This window comes from Bipolaris maydis, assembly GCF_028858645.1.
Source record: "Bipolaris maydis strain C4 unplaced genomic scaffold PSV08scaffold_19, whole genome shotgun sequence".
In the NCBI taxonomy this organism is placed as follows: Eukaryota; Fungi; Ascomycota; class Dothideomycetes; order Pleosporales; family Pleosporaceae; genus Bipolaris; species Bipolaris maydis.
In genome coordinates this window covers 378,971-401,415 of record NW_027093875.1, presented here as the reverse complement: position 1 = coordinate 401,415, position 22,445 = coordinate 378,971, and the positions used below count along the sequence as shown (strand labels likewise).

Sequence of the window (22,445 nt, the reverse complement as noted above, 5' to 3'; positions counted from 1 at the left end):
AGCTGCTGCGCGCGCCTAAAAAGCAGAAGATCGCGCTACTACAACTATATAAAAATCTCACAATAAGTAGAAAATAGCTAAGCGAAAAGCTTTATTAACTTAGAATTAAAAAATATTAAAGCGGCGTCGTGTTGTGGAGGCTAAAAGTAGTAGTAGTAATGCATCACTACCCGCTAAGCCTCCTACCAAAACCACCACGCGCGGCCGCAGTATACGGTTGCCTAGTAAATATTTATAGATATATATTAAATATACGATTATAGCACTACTCTACTAAAAAATCTTGCGATAATACCGTTTTGGTGGTGGTCAAAAGCTTCGTTTTTTGGTGGGCGCCCATTTTGGTGGGGTGTTGCATCGGCTGAACTGTTGCATGCACTGACCACATCCAGTATCTATAAATTTCATCTTTGCTACAAGTCTAAACCTTCTCAACCCGTACGAACTGTTCATCTTTCTCGTCATGAGTAATATCGCCAACGTCTTGACGAACCATTTCATCTTCTTTTGGGTATGCCCTCTTCCACATAGACCAGATCGAATATTGGAACAAGTCGTCCATAGACTCAATAGACCGACCCTTCATCTCCGGCATACAGATGTAGACGAAAATAGCGCCAATGTAGGTCAGTACTGCGTATAAAAGGAATGTCCCCCATCCCAAATGCGTCATCATCGACGGTGTGGCTTTGGTAATCCCAAAATCAACAATCCAGTTCGTGAAGAAGCACCAGCTCATGCAGAAAGAGCGAATGCGAGAAGGGAAGATCTCTGCGGCCACCACATAGCAAGCCACACTATGACCGAATGACCATCCGAAAGCGTATATGTAGATCCAGACGATACCAAAAACACCGCCGACTTCGGTGCCACCGCCCACCTCTGGTTTTGCAAATCGGACGTAGAGCGCAATATACAACATGGCAGTAGCCTGAAGGCACGCACCGATGATAAGAGGCAATCTTCGCCCGACGCGGTCAACGATGAAGACGACGTAAATGAGCACAGTGACAAGCTTGACAACACCATAGATGCCAGTGGTGAATAAAGCTTGCGATCCTCCCTGTACGCCAATCATAGTGAAGATTTCCGGGGCAAAGTAGTTGAGTGAGTCGGTTCCTGTGAGCTTATGGAAGAGGAACAGCATGATGGCGAGGAAAAAGCGCCGTCTGTTGGATGCTACGAGCGCAACATCCTTGATCACTAGCCAGTAGTTACGTCCAGCCGCGGCCTCTTGCTCTAGATCCACTTGTGCGCATGTTTCCATGTATTCTTGCTGAACATAGGGGTGGGATTCGGGGAGTTTCCGAAGCTTGACGAGATTGATAAGACCTTGCTCACGCTTTCCACGCGCGATCAATGCACGAGGAGTCTCTCCCACGAATGGGAGCATTGCCAACATCTTCTAGATGTTAGTGATAATACCACCAGTCGAGACTAGGGAGATACATACAAATCCTCCTGGGATGAGTTGAATGCCCAATGCTAACATCCACTGTGTGTTGTCTGTGACATTGACATTTTTCCATTTGCTGACTCCATAGTTTGTCCAAAATGCTAGTGAAAGAGCAGTGATGATCATTAGGTTATAGAGACAAGTCATTGACCCACGAATCGCTCTGGGTGAGTTTTCCGCCAAAAACTGGGGCGCGCCGGCGGACATGGACCCGATTGCGACACCAGCAAGAAATCTACCTGCATAGAAAAGACGAAGATGGGGAACCTCTTGGAAGGCACAGCCGAGCATATACAATGAGCCGTAGAGCATCATCGACCACTTGCGACCCAAGAAGTCGGCACATGGAGCAGATATAAGGGCACCTGCAGCGCCACCAGCAGCCACTGTGAACAGTTAGCATCAGGATTCATGGGGCATTGCATGAAGGGGGATTTACTCAAAGACGCAATATTGCCTTTGCGCGCATCGGCCGCATCTTTGCTTAAGTTGTCCAGTCCAAAGGCATGCTTGAATGTTGGTAAAGTCAGGACCCCTCCAATGTTTCCTTGATCAAAACCATAGGCACAGCCAGCCATGGCGATAGTAGTTGCAAGAAACGCCAAACGACCATTGTAAATCTCTCGCGGGTCACTCCGAGCCTGGGGCGAGACCCAAATGCTTGTACCCCCACCCATTTCGCATTCAAAATCGAATCAAGAACTTCAAGGTGAGAAAGTGAATTTTAAATTGTGATTGATGGATAACTGTGAGAAGCAAAATTCTATCTCCTACAGGTTGGCTCTTATAACATAGCAAGATGGCAAGAAAACATGGCCATATCTAGCTAGTTTGGCTGTTATGCTAGTTAGTTTCTCCCCGCATTCGCATTTCCCCGCAATCCTTCGTGTGACCTTCTCTGGATCTCTCGGTGAGAAATCCGGGGGCGATCTTGGTACCAGAACGACTAGGAAAAGATATGCGGAACCTTTTCCGGATCGGCTTAACCCACAAGAGTAACACCGACGTGATCTAACGAAGTCTGTGGAAGCGCACGCTCACTGGCTCTTAGAGTGAAGAAGCTTACTTGGCAAGCTTATATCAAGTTCGCTTTTCTTTTAGGAGCCATGTACTCGGCTTGCTTTCAACAGTTCATCATTTAAAGCAGTAACAAGGATTTCTACAACATCCCAAAATGTCAGACTTCAACGCCGAGTTGGACGTCCAATCAGACAAGCCTCTCTTCGCTTCAAACTACATTCCGGCATCTACAGTACAAGTTCACGCCTCCAATCTGTTACAGCTACCGAATGGCGACCTGTTATGCGCATGGTTCGGAGGCTCCCAGGAAGGACTCTCCGATATTTGCATCCATCTTTCGCGGCTGAAGAAGGGCTCACGGGTATGGTCGACGCCGCAAAAGATCTCGGATGATCCAGAGCGTAGTGAACAAAATCCAGTGTTGTTTCTCGTTCCTGGAACAGCAGCTTTGTGGGTAATGTATACGGCGCAGCCAGCTGGAAATCAAGACAAAGCTGTTGTGCGATACCGTGTGTCATCGGATGAAGGCCAAACATGGAGTCTGGCGCACAATCTTTTCAACGATGAAGGGCTCTTCATCAGACAGCCAGTCACTGTTCTGAAAGATGGTACCTGGGTGCTCCCAGCGTGGTACTGCCGCAATCCCCCTGGATTTCGCTGGGTCGGCTCAGATGACATTTCCGTTGTCAAATATACGAGAGATGGCGGAAAAACTTGGCAAGAGAAGGGAGTTCCCAACTCTATAGGGGCTGTACATATGAACATCAAAGCGCTTCGTGATGGCTCGTACATTGCTTTCTATCGCTCGCGGTGGGCAGACAACATCTACATGTCGACATCTACCAACTGCATCGATTGGACGGAACCTAAGCCCACATCCCTTCCGAATCCCAACTCTGGTATCTGTTTCGAGGTTTTATCCGACGATCGTCTCATCATGATCTACAACGACTCTCAGTTCGAGAAAGGCCAAGCGAAACGCGAGGGCCTTTATGATGACATTACTCCCAAAGATGATAAACGCGTCAACCAGCGTGGTTCGACCAAGGATGCTGTGTGGGGAGTACCTCGCAAGATAATGACTGTGGGTGTGAGCAGTGATGGAGGTAGGACGTGGAAGAGTAAGACATTGCAAGAAGGCGATGGATTTTGCATGACGAACAACTCGCGAACAAAAGAGAATAGAGAACTCAGTTATCCCAGCATCTGGGTGGAGAGGGGCGATAAAGATGTCGTGAATGTTGCATTTACATTCTGGAGACAGCGGATCAAGTTCATTCGTTTCGATGTTGACTGGCTAAACAGCTAGAACGCTATAGTTTTGTACATGGATACAATTTCAGAACTGGTAATCAAAACTCAGATAACTGATTAACAGATACATGAATGTTAAAGCAGTGTGCATCACAATTTTTCGATAAACTGAATTAGGGAAACAGAAGCCTAGTCAAAAGACATTGTAGTAATATACAAGGCTACGGCCTCTGATATTGTTTTTTTATTCTCTAATCTCGAGATGGCACAGATGATTTTCGTAGTTCTTTCTAATGGAGGCGGCCCTCCGGGGATAGACGTTATCATTTATTCATCTCATTCGCCAGGAGCTGCGATTGCACTTTGCTTGGGGGTTGTTTTTACGCATGTGAAGCCTTTATCAGAAAGTATTGACAATGCTATCAAGAACTATCCTGAACGACTTCATGAAGTGAGAGACGGATGGAATTCTAAAGTAAAACGCTTTTATCAGTTCCTTACTTTGTTTGGAATGCTGTTTGTTGTGTTTGTGGCGGTATGTTCAGGTTGGTGTTGCATTGTGCGCTGCGTGCACTGTGTGCACTGCTTTGGTGGAGCAGCATCATCCGGCTGTTTAGCTGCGATGAGAGGCACTTAATGCATTGTATGCAGAGTGTGCAGCTGGCGATAAGAGGTGTCCTTGTTTTTTAGGCGCTGAGATCGTCATTCGGGGAGAAGTCCGTTGTGGAGCTAGTTACACCACGGGGAGGTTGGCCGACGCTGAGAACACCGAAGAACGCACCCTTCGGACCAGCGTCGAGAATCCATCTTCTCCCCGAATGTGGGGTTTATTGGAATAATGGGCCAAAAGAGGGACAAAGTGGCGCAGATAAGGTGAAAGAGCGAGGGTCCCGTTTCCGATGGGGACATACTGTGCAAAGTTCCAACTATCCAAGCCTCTTCGTCCTTGACGTTTCTGTCCTAAGGTTTTTTGACAGATTTCTTTGATCTTAGGGAATACTCAAAAAAGTATGGGGAATTCCTGTCTGTCATTTGAGGACGTGAGAGCGCACAATAGCCGCGAAAGCTGTTGGGTTGTCATCAAGAATCAAGTCTGGAATGTAACCGATTTCCTAACTTCGCATCCTGGAGGAGCAGATAGTAAGCTGTTGGCTTCAATGTCCGTACATTTTGTGTATGATTATGTTAACAATTCGCAGCTATCCTCAGGTATGCAGGCCAAGATGCGACTGAAATCTACAACGAAATCCATGCCCCAGGGATGCTCGAGGAAACACTCGCGCAAGAGAAATTCATTGGCAATATCCTCCCGTCAAGCGATAACTCCCGTGGAGGCACATTAGAAGAAACGACAGATGCTAAGTCCAGGCCTAAGCCCACAATGCCTACTCGACCTGCATCTGTCGATGCACTTGCGCAGATACCCTTCATTTACGAGAAACCACATCTCCACTCTGTCATTTCCGCCGCCGATTTCCAGGAAGTCGCCCGCCATGAATTGACGCCCAAAGCGTGGGCATTTTACTCGAGCGCTGCAACGGACCTCATCACGCATGGTATGAACAAATCGCTGGTAAGACGAATCATGTTCCGACCGCGCATCCTCCGCGACGTCAAGACTGCTTCCATCAAGCGTAATGTCTTGGGGTGCGAGTCGTCAGCACCATTCTTCATATCACCTGCAGCTATGGCGAGAATGGCACATCCGGACGGTGAGCTTGCTTTGGCCAGAGGTGCCGCAAATGAGGAAATCGTACAATGCATAAGCAGCAACGCGAGTTATCCTCTTGCTTCCATTGTCAAGGCAGGCAAAGAAGGGCAAACATTCTGGCTACAGCTATACGTCAACTCTGAGCGAGTGAAAACTGAGGAGTTGTTGCGTAAAGCGGCTTCTCTTGGCATTAAGGGCATATTTGTTACCGTTGATGCTCCAGTCCCAGGCAAGCGCGAAGCAGATGAGCGCATCGCCGCAGAAAGTGTCGCAAGCGCTATTTCCGGTGCGGTTGCAAGTAATGACAAGAAGGGCGGTGGTATGGGCCGGTTGATGGCGGCCTATGTAGAGAAGAGTCTAGTTTGGGAAGATATCGCGTGGATCAAGAGAGTTTCCGGCTTGCCCGTGGTCCTTAAGGGCGTGCAGAGCGCTGCAGATACGATCGTGGCCGTGCAATTTGGAGTAGACGGTGTCTTCCTTAGCAATCATGGCGGTCGATCGCTGGACGGGTAAGTCGCCGGCCTACCAATTTCACTAACTTTCAACTAACACATTATTAGAGCTCAACCAAGTATTCTAGTATTGTTAGAACTCCATCGCATCTGTCCAAATGTGTTTGACAAACTTCATATCTATATCGATGGCGGATTTGAACGCGGCTCAGATATCCTCAAAGCAATTGCTCTGGGTGCAACCGCTGTCGGAGTGGGTCGCCCATATCTGTACTCATTGACATATGGTACAGAAGGTGTTGAACATCTGACACAAAGTAAGTTTATACATCCTGTCATGTCCCAAGAACTCATTCTCAAAACGTGACACAGTTCTTAAAGATGAACTCGAGACATCCATGCGCTTATGTGGTCTTACGGATATTAACCAAGCACATCCTGGCCTAGTCAATACACGGGACATCGATCACTTGGTTGAATCACAGTCGGATCAGCATCCATACATCCGATGGAAACCTAAAGCCGTGCTGTAGTCTCTTTGTCCAGATCACCCCCAATCATAGGTGCAAATCTTGGCAAAAAGATTTGCAAATGCTGGAGGTTATGTGTGCGTATTTGTGAATGCATGGAGGGTGGTTCAAATTCCCTTAGCCAAAGTATTTCAAAATCATTCCTAAGGTACTTTTGTAAAGCTAAAATCCATAAAATCATGGATGAATTGACAATTCTCCGCTTTCATTTTGTTTATTGTACACTTGGTAAAAATGCAGCTCTTTTGATACAAAGTACAGCTTGCGATTTGTATAAATAAACACAAGCAGTGGCTTGGGAACAACATTTTGCCTCTATTCTCTGTCGTCTTTTGGGACTGACGGAAAGAAAGTACGTCGTTGCATTTCTGTAGACATTCGAGAAACCACCAACTGCCCCCACGCACTATACCTCTATCTTTGGAACGTTCTACTTAGTTTTACAAGTTCCCATTTCTCACTCACATGTAAAAAGCATTCGTGTAATCTGTGCTTCTACTTGGGAAAACCGTAGATTAAAAGGTCCCCATGGCAGCGTGATAAGATGGAATACATTATTGCTATGATTTAACTATCAACAATGAATGGAGAAAAAATTATGCCATTTCGCACTTAGTTGGTCCAAAGCTCAGGCACACTGAAGGTAATAGTAGCGTTCGCTAACTTGGTGGCGATGTTCACACGTGGAACATCTGGCCAGAAATTCGGAAAGTACTCATCGCCCACCGCATTTGTGTCCTGGCCTTCTTCCACGTCACCATCTCCCTGATCCAAGTCAATGGTTCCCAATGTGGCGCTTTTAGTTACTTGATTTGGCATGGTGGCTGCCCATTGTTTTGTCCCCGGAAGCTCGTCGTAAGTACTGTTGCCAAAGGGCAAGGGTGGCTGGGCTAGTAATGTATCAACACCCAGAAGAGTATATAGATCGGTGCTGAATGGTATGCCAGGCAAGACGCTCGGCCTGAAAGTGGCCTGGAACCAGGGTTTCTCTGCTGGTTTAGATTCCAAGGGGTCGCCAGTGGTATCGTACGGATAAACTTTGACTGATGTTTTGCCATCCTTTTCTTCGACCCAGTCAAATCTGGCTAGGTGCTTGGGAATGTTCCAATCTGTCAGTGTGTTAGTGGAAATTATTGTTTAGGATATGTGTCCACAGTCATGTGGCTGTGATATTGAATAAACGTACTTGTTCTTCCGTTCCAACACGTGTACTTCTGACTAACATAGATCCTACTGACTCTGACATTCTTCCTCTCCTCCACTTTTCCACTAGAGTCTGTATGGTTGTATTTGAAGAAACCCGGAACGATCAGAAGCTCGTCATATGGACCAACAGGGCTATCCGTGTATCGGATAATTTGTATCTGGCCCAGTATGCCAATGAATTCACCCTCTATGGCTGACGCGTACTGACGTTCGAGCGGTGCGAACGCCTTAGTCGGTAGCTTGTTTGAAAGGGGAACATAGGTGATGGAATAGACGGTACCCTTCAAAGTCCAGGGTGCAGGCGCAAGCTCGATTGGAGCTGTGGAGTTGTTGTCCCACTGGGCTGTAGACAGCACAGCGAGTTTCAAGAGCAGACATGCAATGCCGAATCTCATTTTCGCGACTGGTATGGGAAGCGCAAAATAATTGCTGACAACCGAACAGTAGAACCAACTACGGGGTGTTGTAGTGTTGGATCATAGATTTGGTGAATGTTCTCGAGCCGTTTACATACTAATCTCTGAAAGTGCCCAGGATACTTAGCGCTATTGATATCTGCTCTTGAAGTATCCACCCTAACAGAACGCCTGATTCATTCCCTGCAGCCTCGTCATATTCTAGGTTCACGTTGCGTAAACTAACAAATAGTTTTGACGAATGAATACCATACATTGAGATGGTGCCAAGTGCAACCAGGCTACATTCGGTAAGCAAAAGCGTTTCCATACTTACTGCACTTGCCCCGAAAACCAATGAAAGTTCAGGCCATGGTCAGATACAGTTGTTTTGACTCACCGGAAGTCACTTCCGATAAAAGCTGTATAGTGAACCCGGATCGATTTTTTTTCTCAAAAGTGGTATTCTTCTGACGATCGCTATTTCAAAATGCGGGGTACGTGAATCCACCGAAGCCCCATTGGAGGCCTTTTGTCCGAGGATCGAAGCCATACGTACTTACGTACGTATCTTTTTTCTTTCTTGTGATACCTCGGCTCTCGTCCAACCGATGAAAATTGGAAAATAGCGGCTTCTTCTGGTACTACAACTCATCTAAAAATACAGCTAAATCGCTACGTACTTGCCTGTTAGGGAGCTATACCTCTAGTACGTAGGTGTGAATCGATATGTATATATCTAATTGTAGGGAAAATTATGTGTATTCATGAAATAAAAATGGTGAACAAATATAGAAATAGGTATTCTCTAACGGATAAGTATAGTATCATGAATAACTAGTATTGGTAGGTAGCAGCTTCTGATATCGCTTTTCTAAGTTTGGTAGCTGTATAAGAACTCCATCCTGATGTCTTGCCTTTATTAGAATATTCCTAATTTTCAAGTAAAGGGTTGGTACTTTCCTAAAGATGTTCTCGTGTCGCGATGCAAACTGCAATTTAGACTGGCTGTTCTGATGGTAGAACCAGTTTATTTCGTTTTATAATAATCGTGCACAATGACAACGGAACGTAGTGACTTTGAGAAAGACGAGGATTTCAGTTCAATGATGAGTCATTCACGGATAGTTGTGATTAACTTTTTAAGTTGCTGGTAGTGTAACTTATAATTAGTCAGTTATGTGGAAGCTAAAATCGCGTCGAACTATAACTATCTAGCCGCAACTAAAACCAAGTAAATCTGTATCCGCCACTCCCCCTTTTTTTCTTTAATTGCGATTCACTCAAGAGCTCCTGAAATAGGCATAGTGTTCGGATAGATCTGCGATCACGGTCCGAGCCCCGATTCAAACCCAACCGGCCCTAACAAGTCACGATTCATTGCAATTCTTCTTGCACGAGACCCATTCAGATTCGTGCATTTATAAAGTAGAAAACTTGGTAAGCGTGTTACCTAGGCAGAATTAGGGAAGATTTGATCAAACGGTCCTCGAAGATTCATGGGTCACTTGATTTAAACTACCGAGTCTTACTCAATAGGGATTGTACGTCTGAGTGGAGATGCTAGAAATAAAAGGCTGAGTCTGGCCTCTGTCTAGGTGAGATCTACCTCCTCCAGTCCGAAGGACTTCCTATTCTTTCCCCCCCGCACAACTGCTTGAAGCCAACCAGCACAGGTGGCTCCAGCTGGTTTGTTGTGAAAGATGCTTCTTCCTAAGTTCATCCTGTTTCCCTCAGTCCTAGCACTTCCACTACTGGATTCGATAGTAGAACCAATCTTTGACAGCATCTGGACCGCCCCAGAGGGTGTCACGAAGACACTTCTAGGAAGTCTCGCAGGCACGCTCGGTGCTAAGCAGTCTTTTGACTATGTCGTAGTTGGCGGCGGCACAGGCGGCAACACAATCGCATATCGCCTAGCTGAAGCTGGTTTCACTGTCGCAATCGTCGAGGCTGGGGGGCTGTACGAATTCGGCAAGCCTATTGTTGGACCTGCACCCCTTGGCGATGTTATCGGTGTAGGTTCGAATCCAGCTGACAGCATCCCAACTGTGGACTACGGCTTGATAACAGTCCCACAAGCTGGCGCTGGAGGCCGTAGAATGCACTACGCGCAGGGCAAGTGTCTCGGCGGCTCTTCGGGCCTGAATTTCATGATTCATCACCGCCCAAACCGAGGGGCTCTGGATGCGTGGGCAAAGGCTGTCGGGGATGAGAGCTACTCGTTCGACCAACTTCTCCCATACTTCAAAAAGAGCTTCACCTTCACCCCACCGAATAAACAGACACGTCTGGCTAACGCAACGACGGCCTATGTGGAGGCGGACTTTGAGCCATCGTCAAGTTCGCCAATCCAGGTGACTTATCCCAACTGGACACCCGTATGGTCGACATGGGCAGCCAAGGGACTTGAGGCCCTCGGCATGAAATTGACGGATAAATTCAACGAAGGCGTCCTTAACGGGTATCATTACGCGCAAACAACGATTCATCCACGTGCTCAGACCCGGTCCAGCTCGGCTGATTTCGTATACGCGGCAAAAGACACGAACGTAGGCAGAAAACTCTCAGTATACCTAGGGTCGCGAGTCAACAAGGTACTTTTTGACAGCAACAAAAAGGCGACTGGTGTTGAAGTCGCCGGACTAGGGTTGCTGAAATACACCATTTCTGCCAACAAGGAGGTGATACTTTCAGCTGGTGCTATACACACGCCGCAGCTACTTATGTTATCTGGCATCGGCCCTGCGAAACATCTTGCCGAACATGGAATCACTGTACTGGCCGACCGTCCTGGTGTAGGGCAAAACATGACTGATCATGCTCTTTTTGGACCTACGTACGAAATGACATTCGACACCCTCAACAGGGTGCTCGGGGACCCTGTCGCACTTGCACAGGCTGTGGCTGAATATGGATTGACGCAAACCGGGCCGTTGACGACGAACGTGGCTGAGTTTCTGGCGTGGGAGCGGATGCCCAGTAGCGCCAATCTGAGCCAGTCAACATGGGACCAGCTGCTTCGTTTCCCACAAGATTGGCCTCACATTGAGTATTTCCCGGCCGCGGCTCACATTGGGGAATTCAACATCCCGTGGCTCGATCAGCCAAAAGATGGGAAAATGTACGCCTCTATCATCGCCGCGTTAGCCGCTCCGCTATCTCGCGGCAATGTTTCACTTGCCAGTGCTTCTCCTGCGCAAAACCCGTTAGTCAATCCAAATTGGCTGACTCACCCGGGCGATGTCGAGGTCGCAATCGCAATGTACAAGCGTACACGCGAGATCTTCAACACAGATGCGGTTCGAAGCATCCGCGCGAGTGATTCCGAATACTGGCCTGGCGATAATGTGAGGACGGACGAGCAGATTTTGGCCAACATTCGAACAAGTGTGATGGCAGTTATGCACGCATCGTGTACTGCGCGGATGGGACGCGTCGATGATCCAACTGCTGTGACGGATAATCTGGCGAGGGTCATTGGAGTTCAGGGCCTGCGGGTTGTAGATGCTAGTTCTCTCGCGTTACTGCCTCCTGGACATCCTCAGGCGTTGATCTACGCCCTCGCGGAAAAGATTGCGGATGAGATGACCAAAGGACGATAATATGTCTTCTGCGGAGAAATCCTGCAATGCTAGATCTACTTCTAGTCTAATCGATGTTCCTTGATTGCATAACACGGTTGCAAATTGCATAGCTTTCGGAAATACGAACTTTGCTAATGAGGCCACCTACCGATTGACATATGTTACACTACATGTATAGCGCGACCTAGGCTGGGTTGACTTCAAATGCCCAGGGGTACCCACCACAATGCCTGCTTCGTTTATGGAGGGAGGGGCATTAAGATCAGCAGATTATAACATCAAACTCGCGCTATCAACGCTTCTGGAAGTATTCTACCAAGATCTGCTTTACCATTGCTTTTATATTTGGCTAATCGTATTCTGGTTCTGCAATCCTTTATGTTTGGACAATCTGCAAAGTAAATGATGCATAACCAAGCTCAAGGAGCGAGAGAAAAAACCCATTTCTTTCTTCTAGCCGATTTGGATCATATGTCATTCAATATGAATGAGAGTTTGACGAAAATCATGCAGCACTTCATTGGAGATCCAGTCAACATTATTATACGCTTGGCTTCAGCCTTCACCTCCGAAACCAGTGGTAACGTCACAGCCCTCAATAATCCATTTCTTTCGAACAGTGGCAACCCTACCTCTACCAACTTGGCATTTCTTTTCATGAAACACTATGGGCCTTTACTAACGATGAATTCGCCTGGAGACTGCATACAGTACCTGTCAGAGCTGTGCTCAGGACTTCTAGAAACAACTAGGAGTAATGATAGTAACCTTGGAACCTTTGTCGACATCTCGCTATACAACCCACGATTTTCAGGCGATCCATTCTCACCTTCACCTAAAAGCGCGATTGCTGATATTTCAGAGATCTCTCAATCATTCGTTCATGACCTGAGTACTATGCAGGAGTGGATGTCCCCAAACAATACAATAATTTCTCGCCAGCTAACTTGGTTCTCTACGCTGTTCATGAGGCAGAAAGGAAGATTATGTCTACCATTGCATCTGGATATATATTCTTGTTTCTCGTCACTGTGTGAATAAGTCCAATTTGGTCCGAGAGGTCGATTAAAAGCATTTTAAACCCGGCATTGGCAATAGCGCCGGCTGTTGGCTTTCTATCCACTGCGCGCCAAGCTTCTATCTTCTATTGGAAGCGCAATCTGCTTTCAGTGCTACGGCCCCTCCGATGCGCCACTAATTATTTCGTGGGGCAAGTTCCTTGATTATTACACAAAACCTTTCCCGACTCCATGACAATGGCTCGTAGGCACCGGAGGCCTTGTCATAATGTCCTGGATGGTGAGAAAATGTGCAAGTGCAGCTTGCACAATCGTGTGCGTCGCCAAATTTGAGGAGCAAGAGTTATTCCCAACAGGAAATCGGGTGTGACAGTCGAACGGTGGGACTCACTGGCCCTGTCACAAGACTACCATGGACTGGTTAGGACCACAATGACTTAGTCCTACACCTTGACGTTACTGGGTGGCTATAAAACGGTATCACACGTTTCCTTTATGTAAGGGAAATCCCGCTTGTGCTTGCTGACTGGCTGAGCATTGTACTACCGAAGGACAATTTTCCTTGGAGGAACTTGGTTTTGTTGGTGCCTCCCACAAGCCATAAGTGAGACTTGAGCTCCAAAGATCTTAACAATTGATAAGCGGACTAGATAGCAACAAGTATGGATGACTATTGTAGCAGGAAGGAATCCAAGCTTTAAAGCACTATTTGGGGAGTGGCTAGCTATTACTCCATATACAATGTCAGCAATCTTTCGATAATGATGATTTGCCGCCGCTTGGGTCCCTTGTCATTGGCTGAAGCGTACATTTGCAGCAAGTCACTATGCAGAGTTCGCGTGGCATGATACCTGCACTATGTTTCTTCAACACCATCCTACGAACACAAGCAGGTGCAAAGAGTCGCAGCCAAGGAGGCGGGGAAGTCATTTCTGAGGTAGCCAAGCTCAAGCTCAATGGGACCAGCAATCTGGGGAGAGACGGGTCTGAACTAGTGGACCATCGGAACGAGTTAAACCAATTACGCATGGCTCAAGTGAACATGAGGCATACCTAGATTTGGCAATAAAACGGGCAATTTGCCCTCGAATTCGTTTTGGGCCGTGCCGCCTCTGTCTGGATCGTATAGCAGGCTGAAGCTGATTGCGCATGGACTTTCTTTTCTTAGTCTAGTGCCGGGCTATCTGGACCGAAACAACCGGATAACAACCACGCCTATCAATAACCAAAATGACAGCCTTGATCATATGTGGGGCGTTTAGAAACTGTGTAAAATATAAACGATTTTTGAGAAGGAGAATACTATCTGTATAAGAATTGTAGATAGGTAGAGAGTAGGTGCTGATAGCTTCATTCCGTAGTTGCATTGTTGTGGGAGGGGCAGTTTTGATTCTGATTCGGCTATCCCAGTCCCCCAAGAACTGGGGTACATGACGCAGATTTTTACCCTAGTTCCATGATATCTCATCCCGTCCTGATAGCGCCAATCTTACCCTCTCCGCAGAGATAAGTCCCTATCAGGGTTAAGGGCAGGGTGGAGAGCTAGTGTGTATATCTATCTTCGTTATTTGCTCGCAAGGCCCCGTATGGGTGACAGGAGAACTGCGCGATAGAGAGGTGGCTCTCTTCTCTTCAACCTTTTCACTGCGACAGCATCCCTTACAGCACACGCTTCCTGCTCAATAAAAGCTCCCGGCAGACCGGACCTACTTACTCTCCACGCGAAAGGCCTCACGTCCCGTCAAGCGGGGCCTTTATAGGAAAACTTGGTCCCAAGGACGTCGTCAACACCCAAGCCGCAAACGAAAGAAGACAACAGCTATGGGTACAGCAGCTATGGATTTGACGAAACCCAGCAAGGAGCCTGCCCGCCGGGCTTCCACAACCTCGAGCAACAATGCTGTTGAACTCGGCACCTCGTCATCCTACCACCAAGCATCCCTCACACTCAAGTTCGACTTCATCTCCATGCTCGCCATGTCCTTCTGTATCCTCGGAACCTACTCAACCTTTGCCCAAGGCCTTAGCTCAGGCTTGACTAACGGCGGTCCCGTGGCAATTCTCTGGGGCCTCGTCCTAGTTTTCTCCTGCAACATCTGCGTAGGCCTTTCTCTCGGGGAACTGTGCTCTTCCATGCCCACGGCTCTAGGGCAAGCGTATTGGGCCCATCGCTTACTCGAGAAACATCCTGCTGGAAGGTTCTTGTCGTACATGACGGCGTGGATAAATACCTTTGGGTGGTGGACATTGACTGCGAGTCAAGTAGCGTTCATGACTGAGTTTTTGCTGGGGATGAAAGTCATGTTTGATCCAGAGTGGGATGGTGCGGCGAAAGCGTGGGTAAATTTCATGGTTTACCTGGGTGTCACGATGCTTTTTACCGTGGTGAATGTTGCAGCATGCCGGAGCAATAGGTTTTTGGCAATTTTCAATGACGTTGTTGGCTTCTGGTTTGTAGTACTTTTCTTCGCGATTATGTTGGCGCTACTGATTTCGGTCGGTATTAAAGACGGGATGGAGTACCAGTCTCCGAAGTTTGTATTTGGAGGTTGGGAGAACAAGACGGGATGGGGGGACGGGGTTGTATGGTTTTTGGGACTATTGCAGGCCGCTTATGGATTGACGGCCTTCGATTCGACGATTCACAGTAAGGATTTCAGCTGCTGTCGGGTTGATATGGTGGGCTAACTGATATTTAACAGTGATTGAAGAGATCCCAGCTCCGAGATCAAACGGACCGAAAGTCATCTGGCTAGCCATTGTATGCGGCGCAATTAGCGGTTTCGTCTTCATGGTGGTTTGTCTGTTCTGCGTCCAGGACCTAGATCTTGTTATCGATGGGCCAACTGGATTGCCGTTTATCGAACTTGTCCATCAGACGGTCGGATTAAAGGGCGGAGCCACTCTAATGGTGTTGTTCATCGTCAGCGGACTGGGTCAAGGTGTAAGCCTCGCAACTACTGGCGGTCGCTTGACCTGGGGGTTCGCTCGAGACGGTGGGCTTCCATTCAGCACCTACTTTTCCCAGATCGACTCAACCTGGATGGGTCCTGTACGAGCACAGTGGCTGCAGGGCGTTATCATTGGCGTTGTTGGCGTACTTTACTTTTTTGCCTCGACAGTTCTGACGGCAATTTTGAGTGTAAGCACGATTGCATTAACCATATCTTACGGCATACCGATCGCTTGTCTCTTGTTCGTTGGGCGAGACAAGCTTCCCAACGGAGGAACATTCAACCTTGGTAGACTCGGGGCGCTCCTCAACTGGATCAGCGTGATCTACTGTGCGGTAACCACGGTATTCTTCTTCTTTCCAGGGGTGCCAGACCCTAGTATATCTGACATGAACTGGGCTATTGCGGTTTTTGGTGTGATGCTCGTCATATCAGTGGTCTTTTGGCTCGTTACAGGAAAGGGCGAATATCTCCAAACGCATGGAGCAGAACTAAGGCTTGAGCTCGCAGGGAGATTAATAGCAGTAGATCGCGCGCATCATGAAACATAGTACAAGAACCTTGAGTTTGAAGGTACTTTTCTTGCGATCACAGAAAAATGTTACATAAAATGCTATAGCGTAATTCTAGACTCACCCTCATTGCAGAATGAGATTGAGTTACTTTCTGATTCAACGCCAAATTGAAGAGGCTACAAACAAACGACCGAGTCATTGTAACGGCTCTTACCGTACTTAATGGCCAACTCAAAAAACATCGATGATCAGCCGTAGCAGTACACCTAGTGGCATTAGTGGCATTAGTGGCAATGGTAGTAAGAGGGGTAATAGCAAGTATCCCGAGACGGATAATATCCGCTGCTAGTTTTCCAAGCGTTACAACGTGTCGGGAAGCACCCTTTGCCCAATCAGTTAGCGTTATTTGAACCCATAGATCCTCCAAAATGACAAGGATTAGGCTAACTACAGCCTCTATGTGTTTCCACATTTCCAAAGATTGCCACCAGGATCGCACTCCCAAAAATGATTCAATTAACGCCAAGGACGCTTTCAGTTGGCAAAGTGCCTTTTCGCCACCTGATCATTATTGGTAGCGAAAAGTGCGTCAGCAGACACTGTGTATTTCATTTCAATTGGCCTAAAAAAACGAACGTGATTAGCGAAGCCTTGTAACGAGTTTCATCATTGGGAAGCCAACCAACGGTCACATCAGAAGGTGACGATCCACTCGAGGCAACAATCATGTGACCGATACCTCGCCAATACTGCGGTATCTCCGATATTACTGAAATTAGGACGAAAGACTGACTATAGGATGTAAAGCAAGAAGTGCAAAGCGTAGCCGGCTAAACGCCCTGTGTAAAGGGCTATGCCTTTTACCTTTCAACTAGTTATGTGACACATCACAGGAAAATAACAGTAACACAACTTTGCGTCCATACGCTCAATTGACCGACTAAGATTGTGTGAACCAGTGGAGTAAAACAGCCTTACTTGTTACTATTGTTATAATTCTTGGCAATAACTCAACATATACTCGTTCAACAGGCCTCTTCGACTATGACGAGAAGAATGATTTCTTGTAAGAGATAGAGTAAATATCGAATCAACTTGAGTTAGAGGAGAAAAAACAAAAACTATGCAGACAGAATCACCTCTACTCAACATACTTGCTAGGCAGGTGTGGGACACGCACTAGCGAATGGCATTCGCGGAAGTGCCTCCGTAGCGCTAATTCTGGTTGAGTGTGGAGCGTGGCTTCAAGTGAAACACGTTACCGTGTATACTTCGACAAGGCAGGCAGGCAGATCAATGAACGCGAACCACTCCACATTTTTCTTCCTACATATAATAACATATGTTCTTCAAACTCTAATGTCATGTCGCAAGCCACACTCACCCTACTTTCCCGCTTCGAGCTCGCCTCTGTTCACCTCCGTTCCGATGCTGCCTGCTCAAGCATCCACTAAGAACATGCCGTGCGCCACCGCCACTTACTCCGCACCCTCCCCGCTATATTACTGGATCTAAACACATCCGCTGGCGTCGGGCGTAGTTGGAAGATCCCTCAACGCGCCAATAACGAGTAATTGGAAAGGAGATCGGGCTGCTAATGCTGGGCTAATGTATCGCCACGCAAAAGGGGTGATCTGCAAACAGGGAGAGGGGTGATCCGACATGACCCCGTTTCCCCTACTTACACAGTTTGCCATTTTCTAAATTACCATGGTGCAGCCTTAAAATTTGTGCCTTGTTTGCTAATGCACATGCGCTATGCTATCTTTTGGCAAAACTGCAGCTAGGACTTTCATTCTTCCTTGGTGGCTGGGCGAACTTTGCATATGAGCAATTGCATTTAGACCTTTTAGACAACTTCACTCTCAAATGTGCTAGTCACCTTCAATATGAGAGTCGCCGTTTCTCTCACTGGGGCCCAAATGTTCGATGCGGCGAAGGAACCGAGGGCGAGTGGGGGTGCTGGGTCTCGGACATATACAGGGGAGAGGCCGCTGGATCGTACGCTGTTTATCCTACTATCCCTGGGTATCGTGACGATGTCTTCGCTTCTACTTGGTTGGTATTTGAGATTCGCTGTCGCAGCTACTCTACTAATGCAGTTGTAGGCTCCCGCTTCAATCGGTTAAGGCGAAATGCCGGCATGAAACGGAACATGACTTTCACGCTTGTGCTCCTCTTGTATGTCCTACTCATGATGTTCGTCACCACTCTATTGGTATTGCACAGCGGCCAAGGATTGTATACCTACAATCTTTGCCTTGCAACTACCTGGGTTTGTCTCGTCCTCTATGCGTTGACAAAAAGCGTAATGTTAGCTCATACCATCAACCTTGATAGGAACAATCACTAATGACGTTACCAGCTATATCTTTCTTGTTGAGCGCATTCATGTCGTTCGTGCACCATTTTTCACTCGCAGTCATGATTGGGTATACATCGGAAGCATGCTGTTCATGATGACCGCCTCAGCCGGCATCGTCATCAACGCCTGGCTTCATCCTTACACCGCCATGGATCCCAAGTCGGGGCGGTGCCACACGGGAATTCAAAGGAAGGTCACGGTTCCCTTCCTGATCATCGACATCGTCATGGACATTGTCCTCACTGTGGTTTTCTTCTACCTCCTCCAGCCAGTCCTCAAGCAGAACGGGAACTGGAGCCTTCCGATTATCTTTGGCGGCAGCAAAACGCGAGCAGGAATGGTCGAGCTAGAGGGAAGCAACGATACGGCGGTCCAGAGGAGCATTCGATCATTGCTGCAGAAGAGCATTATAGGAGCGTTTGCCATTACGATTGTCACCCTTGTACTTTTCATCGTACAATACTTCTTTGTGGAAGGGAAGGGAGTCGCCTTGGTTTGCAGTACCATCTGCCTTGTAGATGGTAAGCTAGCTATGATCCCCTTCGAAGCCATATCTAACCGGTTCACAGTATTCTGGGGCTACGTCATCATCCATTGGCTCACCGATAGAGCATCCGCCGAGGCAGAAAAGGACATCAGCTGCTCTTCTGGGCTGACAATTTCGACACAGAGAATTGATCGTCTCCCGGCATGAACTTCGTCAAGCGGATCCTGTCCTCTTCATAACTTCACAGTTTGCGTGCTGCCTCCTAGCATTTCCACACTCGGAGAATTCTCATTTCAGGTCTTTAAAAGAACAAAATTTTGATTCTACCTTTTTTTCGCAAGAACTGCTTTGGTCCAGTGAGTATGGTCTCATAGTAAAAGAATGCATTCTTGGCTTGGCGTCTTGGGAAATAGTCTATGGGAGGATAGCCACTCGTGTATATCATGCGTTTCGGAGTTTACTAGATACTCGCCTTCCAAACATGGTAGTGAGTGTTCACATGTATTATTACTACATATATATACCCTGCTAAATGTACGACTCTTTGTTTAGCTCACGTGCTAGCGCTCAATATACGATCCACATCAGATGCTACCTTGAGAATCCATCACGTATCTGGACGAATGTTGCGTACCGATTCCTCGACCACCTCCGCGTGCGCTTACCGAACACGGCCATGGGTAGGCTCAGCCCCATAATCAGTAAACCTAGTACCCCAAGCACGATGAAGCAGTTTTCTAGACCGGAGTCGATCCAGAAGCTGGCGACAAAGGTAAATACCATCGCAAGCGTGTTATTGATGACTGCGACACCAACCATGCCTTCAAGAACCATATCACTGGGAGTGTTAGCAGCAACCTCGATATCATAGTAACCGTGAACCTACGGAAAAGAGTCTGCGAGGTACGACAAACTCAAGTCACCAGCGCAGCCATAGCCAAACCCGATGAAGCCCAGCCCAATGTATGGCACTGGCCAATCCCAACCTCGGGCCGTGCCGATGCCAAACAGCCAAAGACCGGTAGGGAAAATCAAGGTGCAAAGTGCCATCAGATACAGCCGGTATTCAGCCTCCATAACACCTTTGTTACGCTTGATCATCCACTGCATGAATGCATCGCTCCCGTATCCTCCATAAGCGCAACCAATAAGACTTCCAATCAGCGTGGGGATGTTCATATTGCCCACCGCAACAGACCCGTAGTTCCATGGTTCGCCAGGCCATGTGTCCTCTTCTAGGGTGAGATAAAAGGTCAGGCAGGATTGCTGGAAGCCCCATTGCAGTCCGGCATACCACACAGCAGGGAAGGTAAAGACCCGGAGGGTGTGCCACAGACGATTGAGATATTGCTTGAAACCTGTTCCACGCAGGTTGGGTGCCGGGGTGATGATGCGGATGCGCTCCCAATACGTCTTTTTCCGGTCCCCAGAAAGTGCCGTAACTGGGGAGGACTCGCTTGCTGTCTTCTCCCCGCTGGCATCTTCTGGAGAGCTTTTAACAGGCTGTTCGGCATCGAGGAGGACAGGGTCGTTATTACCGGCGAGGTGCCGATCGCGCGAAAACTCCGTCTCTTCTAAGCCAAAGTAAAAGACGACAAAGCTGCCGCCGCAAATGATGGCACCAATGTAGCCGATCCAACGCCAGCCGAGTCCGTTAGCTACGTATGCACCGATTAGAGGCCCAAGATAGGTACCGATAGCCGTCGCAAATGTGTACATTCCAAGCACACTACCAGTCTGATGCTCAAACCAGATATCGAGAAGCGACAGTTGCGCGGTAGCTTCGGCGACCGACTCCGCAGCTCCAACGAATAATTGACTCCACACCACACCAGAGACACTGTCGATGCGCGCATACCAGATAAGGCCGCCGATGTTGAGCACGAGCGAAGCAAGATAGCCCAATCTCCGCCCGTACAAATGCACAAGAGGAGAGCTCAAGAGAGCCCAGTAGCCGATGCCAATGAAAAGCACACCAGCGCCAGTATTGAAGACATCATAGCTGATGCCATACTCCTCGTTCACACCATCGGAGCCAGATCCCGCGTTATTCGAGGTCGCCGCGGTGAAGCCAACCATGTACAAGACTAGGAACGAGTGCCAGACTTTGCGCCACAAGGACCAGCGCAGCGGGTCATTAGGCGAGTTGGTGGGCTGAGGTACGAGGAGGATGCTGCGCGAATTCTCTAGCGACGAGTTTTCTGGGAGGGTTTGGCCGCTCGCGTAGAGTCGTCGCGTGCCGGGAATAACTTCTTCTTCGCTATGCGCGTTGCTGCAGCGCCGCATCCTGTTGGCAGACATGGCAGATTCAAAATAATGTCCGTACGACGCTTCCAGCGTCGCTGTTGTTAGCAGGGCAGCATGTCGTACCGAGAAATTGTATCGAGGCGCTTTCAAGCAGCAAGGGAGCGAGACTTTTTTCGTTATCGCTTTTACTTATCTCGGAAATGACGTTATGGAAACCGCGGGCCAACCAGAAACGGCAGGAGGACGCGTTATCGCCACAATGCACCGCCCACAACCATACCGTGTATACACTACACTGTGATTTGGAATAGCACCAGTATGAAATCTCGCGGTTATTGAGCAGCTCGTCCTATCAAGTAGTTGCGTCGAAGCCAAAGCCTCCCCCCGCGCCATTCAGCCGAGATTTTCGACGCGAGCAACGTCTCGTCTTCAGTAGCAACCGTGAGTTTCTCTGTGCCTCTACTTGCTTGTTTTGAATAAGCACAAAGCTTGACTTGCCATGGCGATATTTGTTCTGAGGAGTGATTGGTCAATACAGTTACCACTCTATTAACACATTCTGTGCGAATACTAGATCCCTGTATGTCACGTCTGCGGGTGAGCGTGCCGCGACGATGCTGGTATCGTTCCTGAGGCCTCATCCAAGATACCTATCGTTCCATTCTCTCAAGACCTCGGCGGGGACAAAAAAAGAGAAAACATACAATGTTAAGAGAGGAACTGTACAACATTCGTATGTCTTCTAAAAACATAGAATGGGCAGCCTGCTTCTATAGAACTTGTCTGCCGGTCTACACTAACGATCCTGGCCCCAAACATCCTTGAGAGAAGTGACCATAGCGGTGGGTACGTTTACCGAGCTCGTTTGCGATCATTGCTTTGCCTCAATCAGCCCCGGTAGGTGCAACTCGTTCTCAAGAAATACCGAATTGACCTCATTACTTACACATTTTTCCTCTTGTTATTGTTATGGCCTATACAATTACAACGGTGGAGTAATCTGTTGTAGAGATTTTACTGCGTCACGCGGAGGTTACGAATATTCAAATGCCTATTCAACTAACCATTTGGGCGGAGGTCCAAAACTCGACTGGTGTCCAGTATATTCGTTGTATGGAGCTCACTTTGAATAAAGAGTTTAATCTGGCTGAATGTAGCCATCCCTGGGAAAGAAGCAGGACCTTTATGCAGCACCTTGGTGTAGTATTGTAGTTGCATTTTTGTAAAAGGCCAGCCGTATATTACCC

General features: G+C 47.8%; 8 protein-coding genes across 8 annotated transcripts; 5 read left to right on the top strand and 3 right to left on the bottom strand.

The window, feature by feature from the left end:
• Positions 1–421: 421 nt before the first annotated feature.
• On the bottom strand, positions 422–2,133 carry PSV08DRAFT_191638 (general substrate transporter; the record flags this gene model as incomplete). The annotated part of the gene is made up of 3 exons (XM_014217723.1): positions 422–1,405; positions 1,454–1,842; positions 1,896–2,133. 3 exons carry the CDS (start codon positions 2,131–2,133, stop codon positions 422–424), a joined length of 1,611 nt encoding a protein of 536 aa, XP_014073198.1.
• Positions 2,134–2,630: 497 nt separating this feature from the next.
• On the top strand, positions 2,631–3,785 carry PSV08DRAFT_406160 (glycoside hydrolase; the record flags this gene model as incomplete). The annotated part of the gene is made up of 1 exon (XM_014217706.1): positions 2,631–3,785. The coding sequence occupies one exon, from the start codon at positions 2,631–2,633 to the stop codon at positions 3,783–3,785; it is 1,155 nt and encodes a 384-aa protein (XP_014073181.1).
• A 955-nt stretch (positions 3,786–4,740) lies between these two features.
• Positions 4,741–6,426, top strand: PSV08DRAFT_191703 (FMN-dependent dehydrogenase-domain-containing protein; the record flags this gene model as incomplete). Its single annotated transcript, XM_014217703.1, has 4 exons — positions 4,741–4,870; positions 4,930–5,950; positions 6,002–6,210; positions 6,266–6,426. 4 exons carry the CDS (start codon positions 4,741–4,743, stop codon positions 6,424–6,426), a joined length of 1,521 nt encoding a protein of 506 aa, XP_014073178.1.
• Positions 6,427–7,035: 609 nt separating this feature from the next.
• On the bottom strand, positions 7,036–8,024 carry PSV08DRAFT_413261 (uncharacterized protein; the record flags this gene model as incomplete). The annotated part of the gene is made up of 2 exons (XM_014217719.1): positions 7,036–7,532; positions 7,610–8,024. The coding sequence occupies 2 exons, from the start codon at positions 8,022–8,024 to the stop codon at positions 7,036–7,038; spliced, it is 912 nt and encodes a 303-aa protein (XP_014073194.1).
• Positions 8,025–9,727: 1,703 nt separating this feature from the next.
• On the top strand, positions 9,728–11,629 carry PSV08DRAFT_383427 (uncharacterized protein; the record flags this gene model as incomplete). The annotated part of the gene is made up of 1 exon (XM_014217707.1): positions 9,728–11,629. The coding sequence occupies one exon, from the start codon at positions 9,728–9,730 to the stop codon at positions 11,627–11,629; it is 1,902 nt and encodes a 633-aa protein (XP_014073182.1).
• A 2,595-nt stretch (positions 11,630–14,224) lies between these two features.
• Positions 14,225–16,206, top strand: PSV08DRAFT_22436 (amino acid/polyamine transporter I). The gene is made up of 2 exons (XM_014217724.2): positions 14,225–15,277; positions 15,333–16,206. Exons 1-2 carry the CDS (start codon positions 14,452–14,454, stop codon positions 16,133–16,135), a joined length of 1,629 nt encoding a protein of 542 aa, XP_014073199.2. The 5' UTR covers positions 14,225–14,451; the 3' UTR covers positions 16,136–16,206.
• Positions 16,207–18,021: 1,815 nt separating this feature from the next.
• PSV08DRAFT_233310 (uncharacterized protein) lies at positions 18,022–19,158 on the top strand (the record flags this gene model as incomplete). The annotated part of the gene is made up of 4 exons (XM_014217725.1): positions 18,022–18,161; positions 18,329–18,412; positions 18,465–18,985; positions 19,034–19,158. The coding sequence occupies 4 exons, from the start codon at positions 18,022–18,024 to the stop codon at positions 19,156–19,158; spliced, it is 870 nt and encodes a 289-aa protein (XP_014073200.1).
• Positions 19,159–19,474: 316 nt separating this feature from the next.
• On the bottom strand, positions 19,475–21,252 carry PSV08DRAFT_383419 (major facilitator superfamily domain-containing protein; the record flags this gene model as incomplete). Its single annotated transcript, XM_014217726.2, has 2 exons — positions 19,475–19,789; positions 19,838–21,252. 2 exons carry the CDS (start codon positions 21,250–21,252, stop codon positions 19,543–19,545), a joined length of 1,662 nt encoding a protein of 553 aa, XP_014073201.2. The 3' UTR covers positions 19,475–19,542.
• Positions 21,253–22,445: the final 1,193 nt, after the last annotated feature.

What these genes read in the sequence shown, in the direction of transcription:
- PSV08DRAFT_22436 (XM_014217724.2), top strand. Translation starts at nt 14,452, where the DNA reads ATGGGTACAGCAGCTATGGATTTGACGAAACCCAGCAAGGAGCCTGCC. An exon ending in CTTCGATTCGACGATTCACA is followed by an intron (nt 15,278 to 15,332) that starts GTAAGGATTTCA and finishes GATATTTAACAG; the next exon opens with TGATTGAAGAGATCCCAGCT.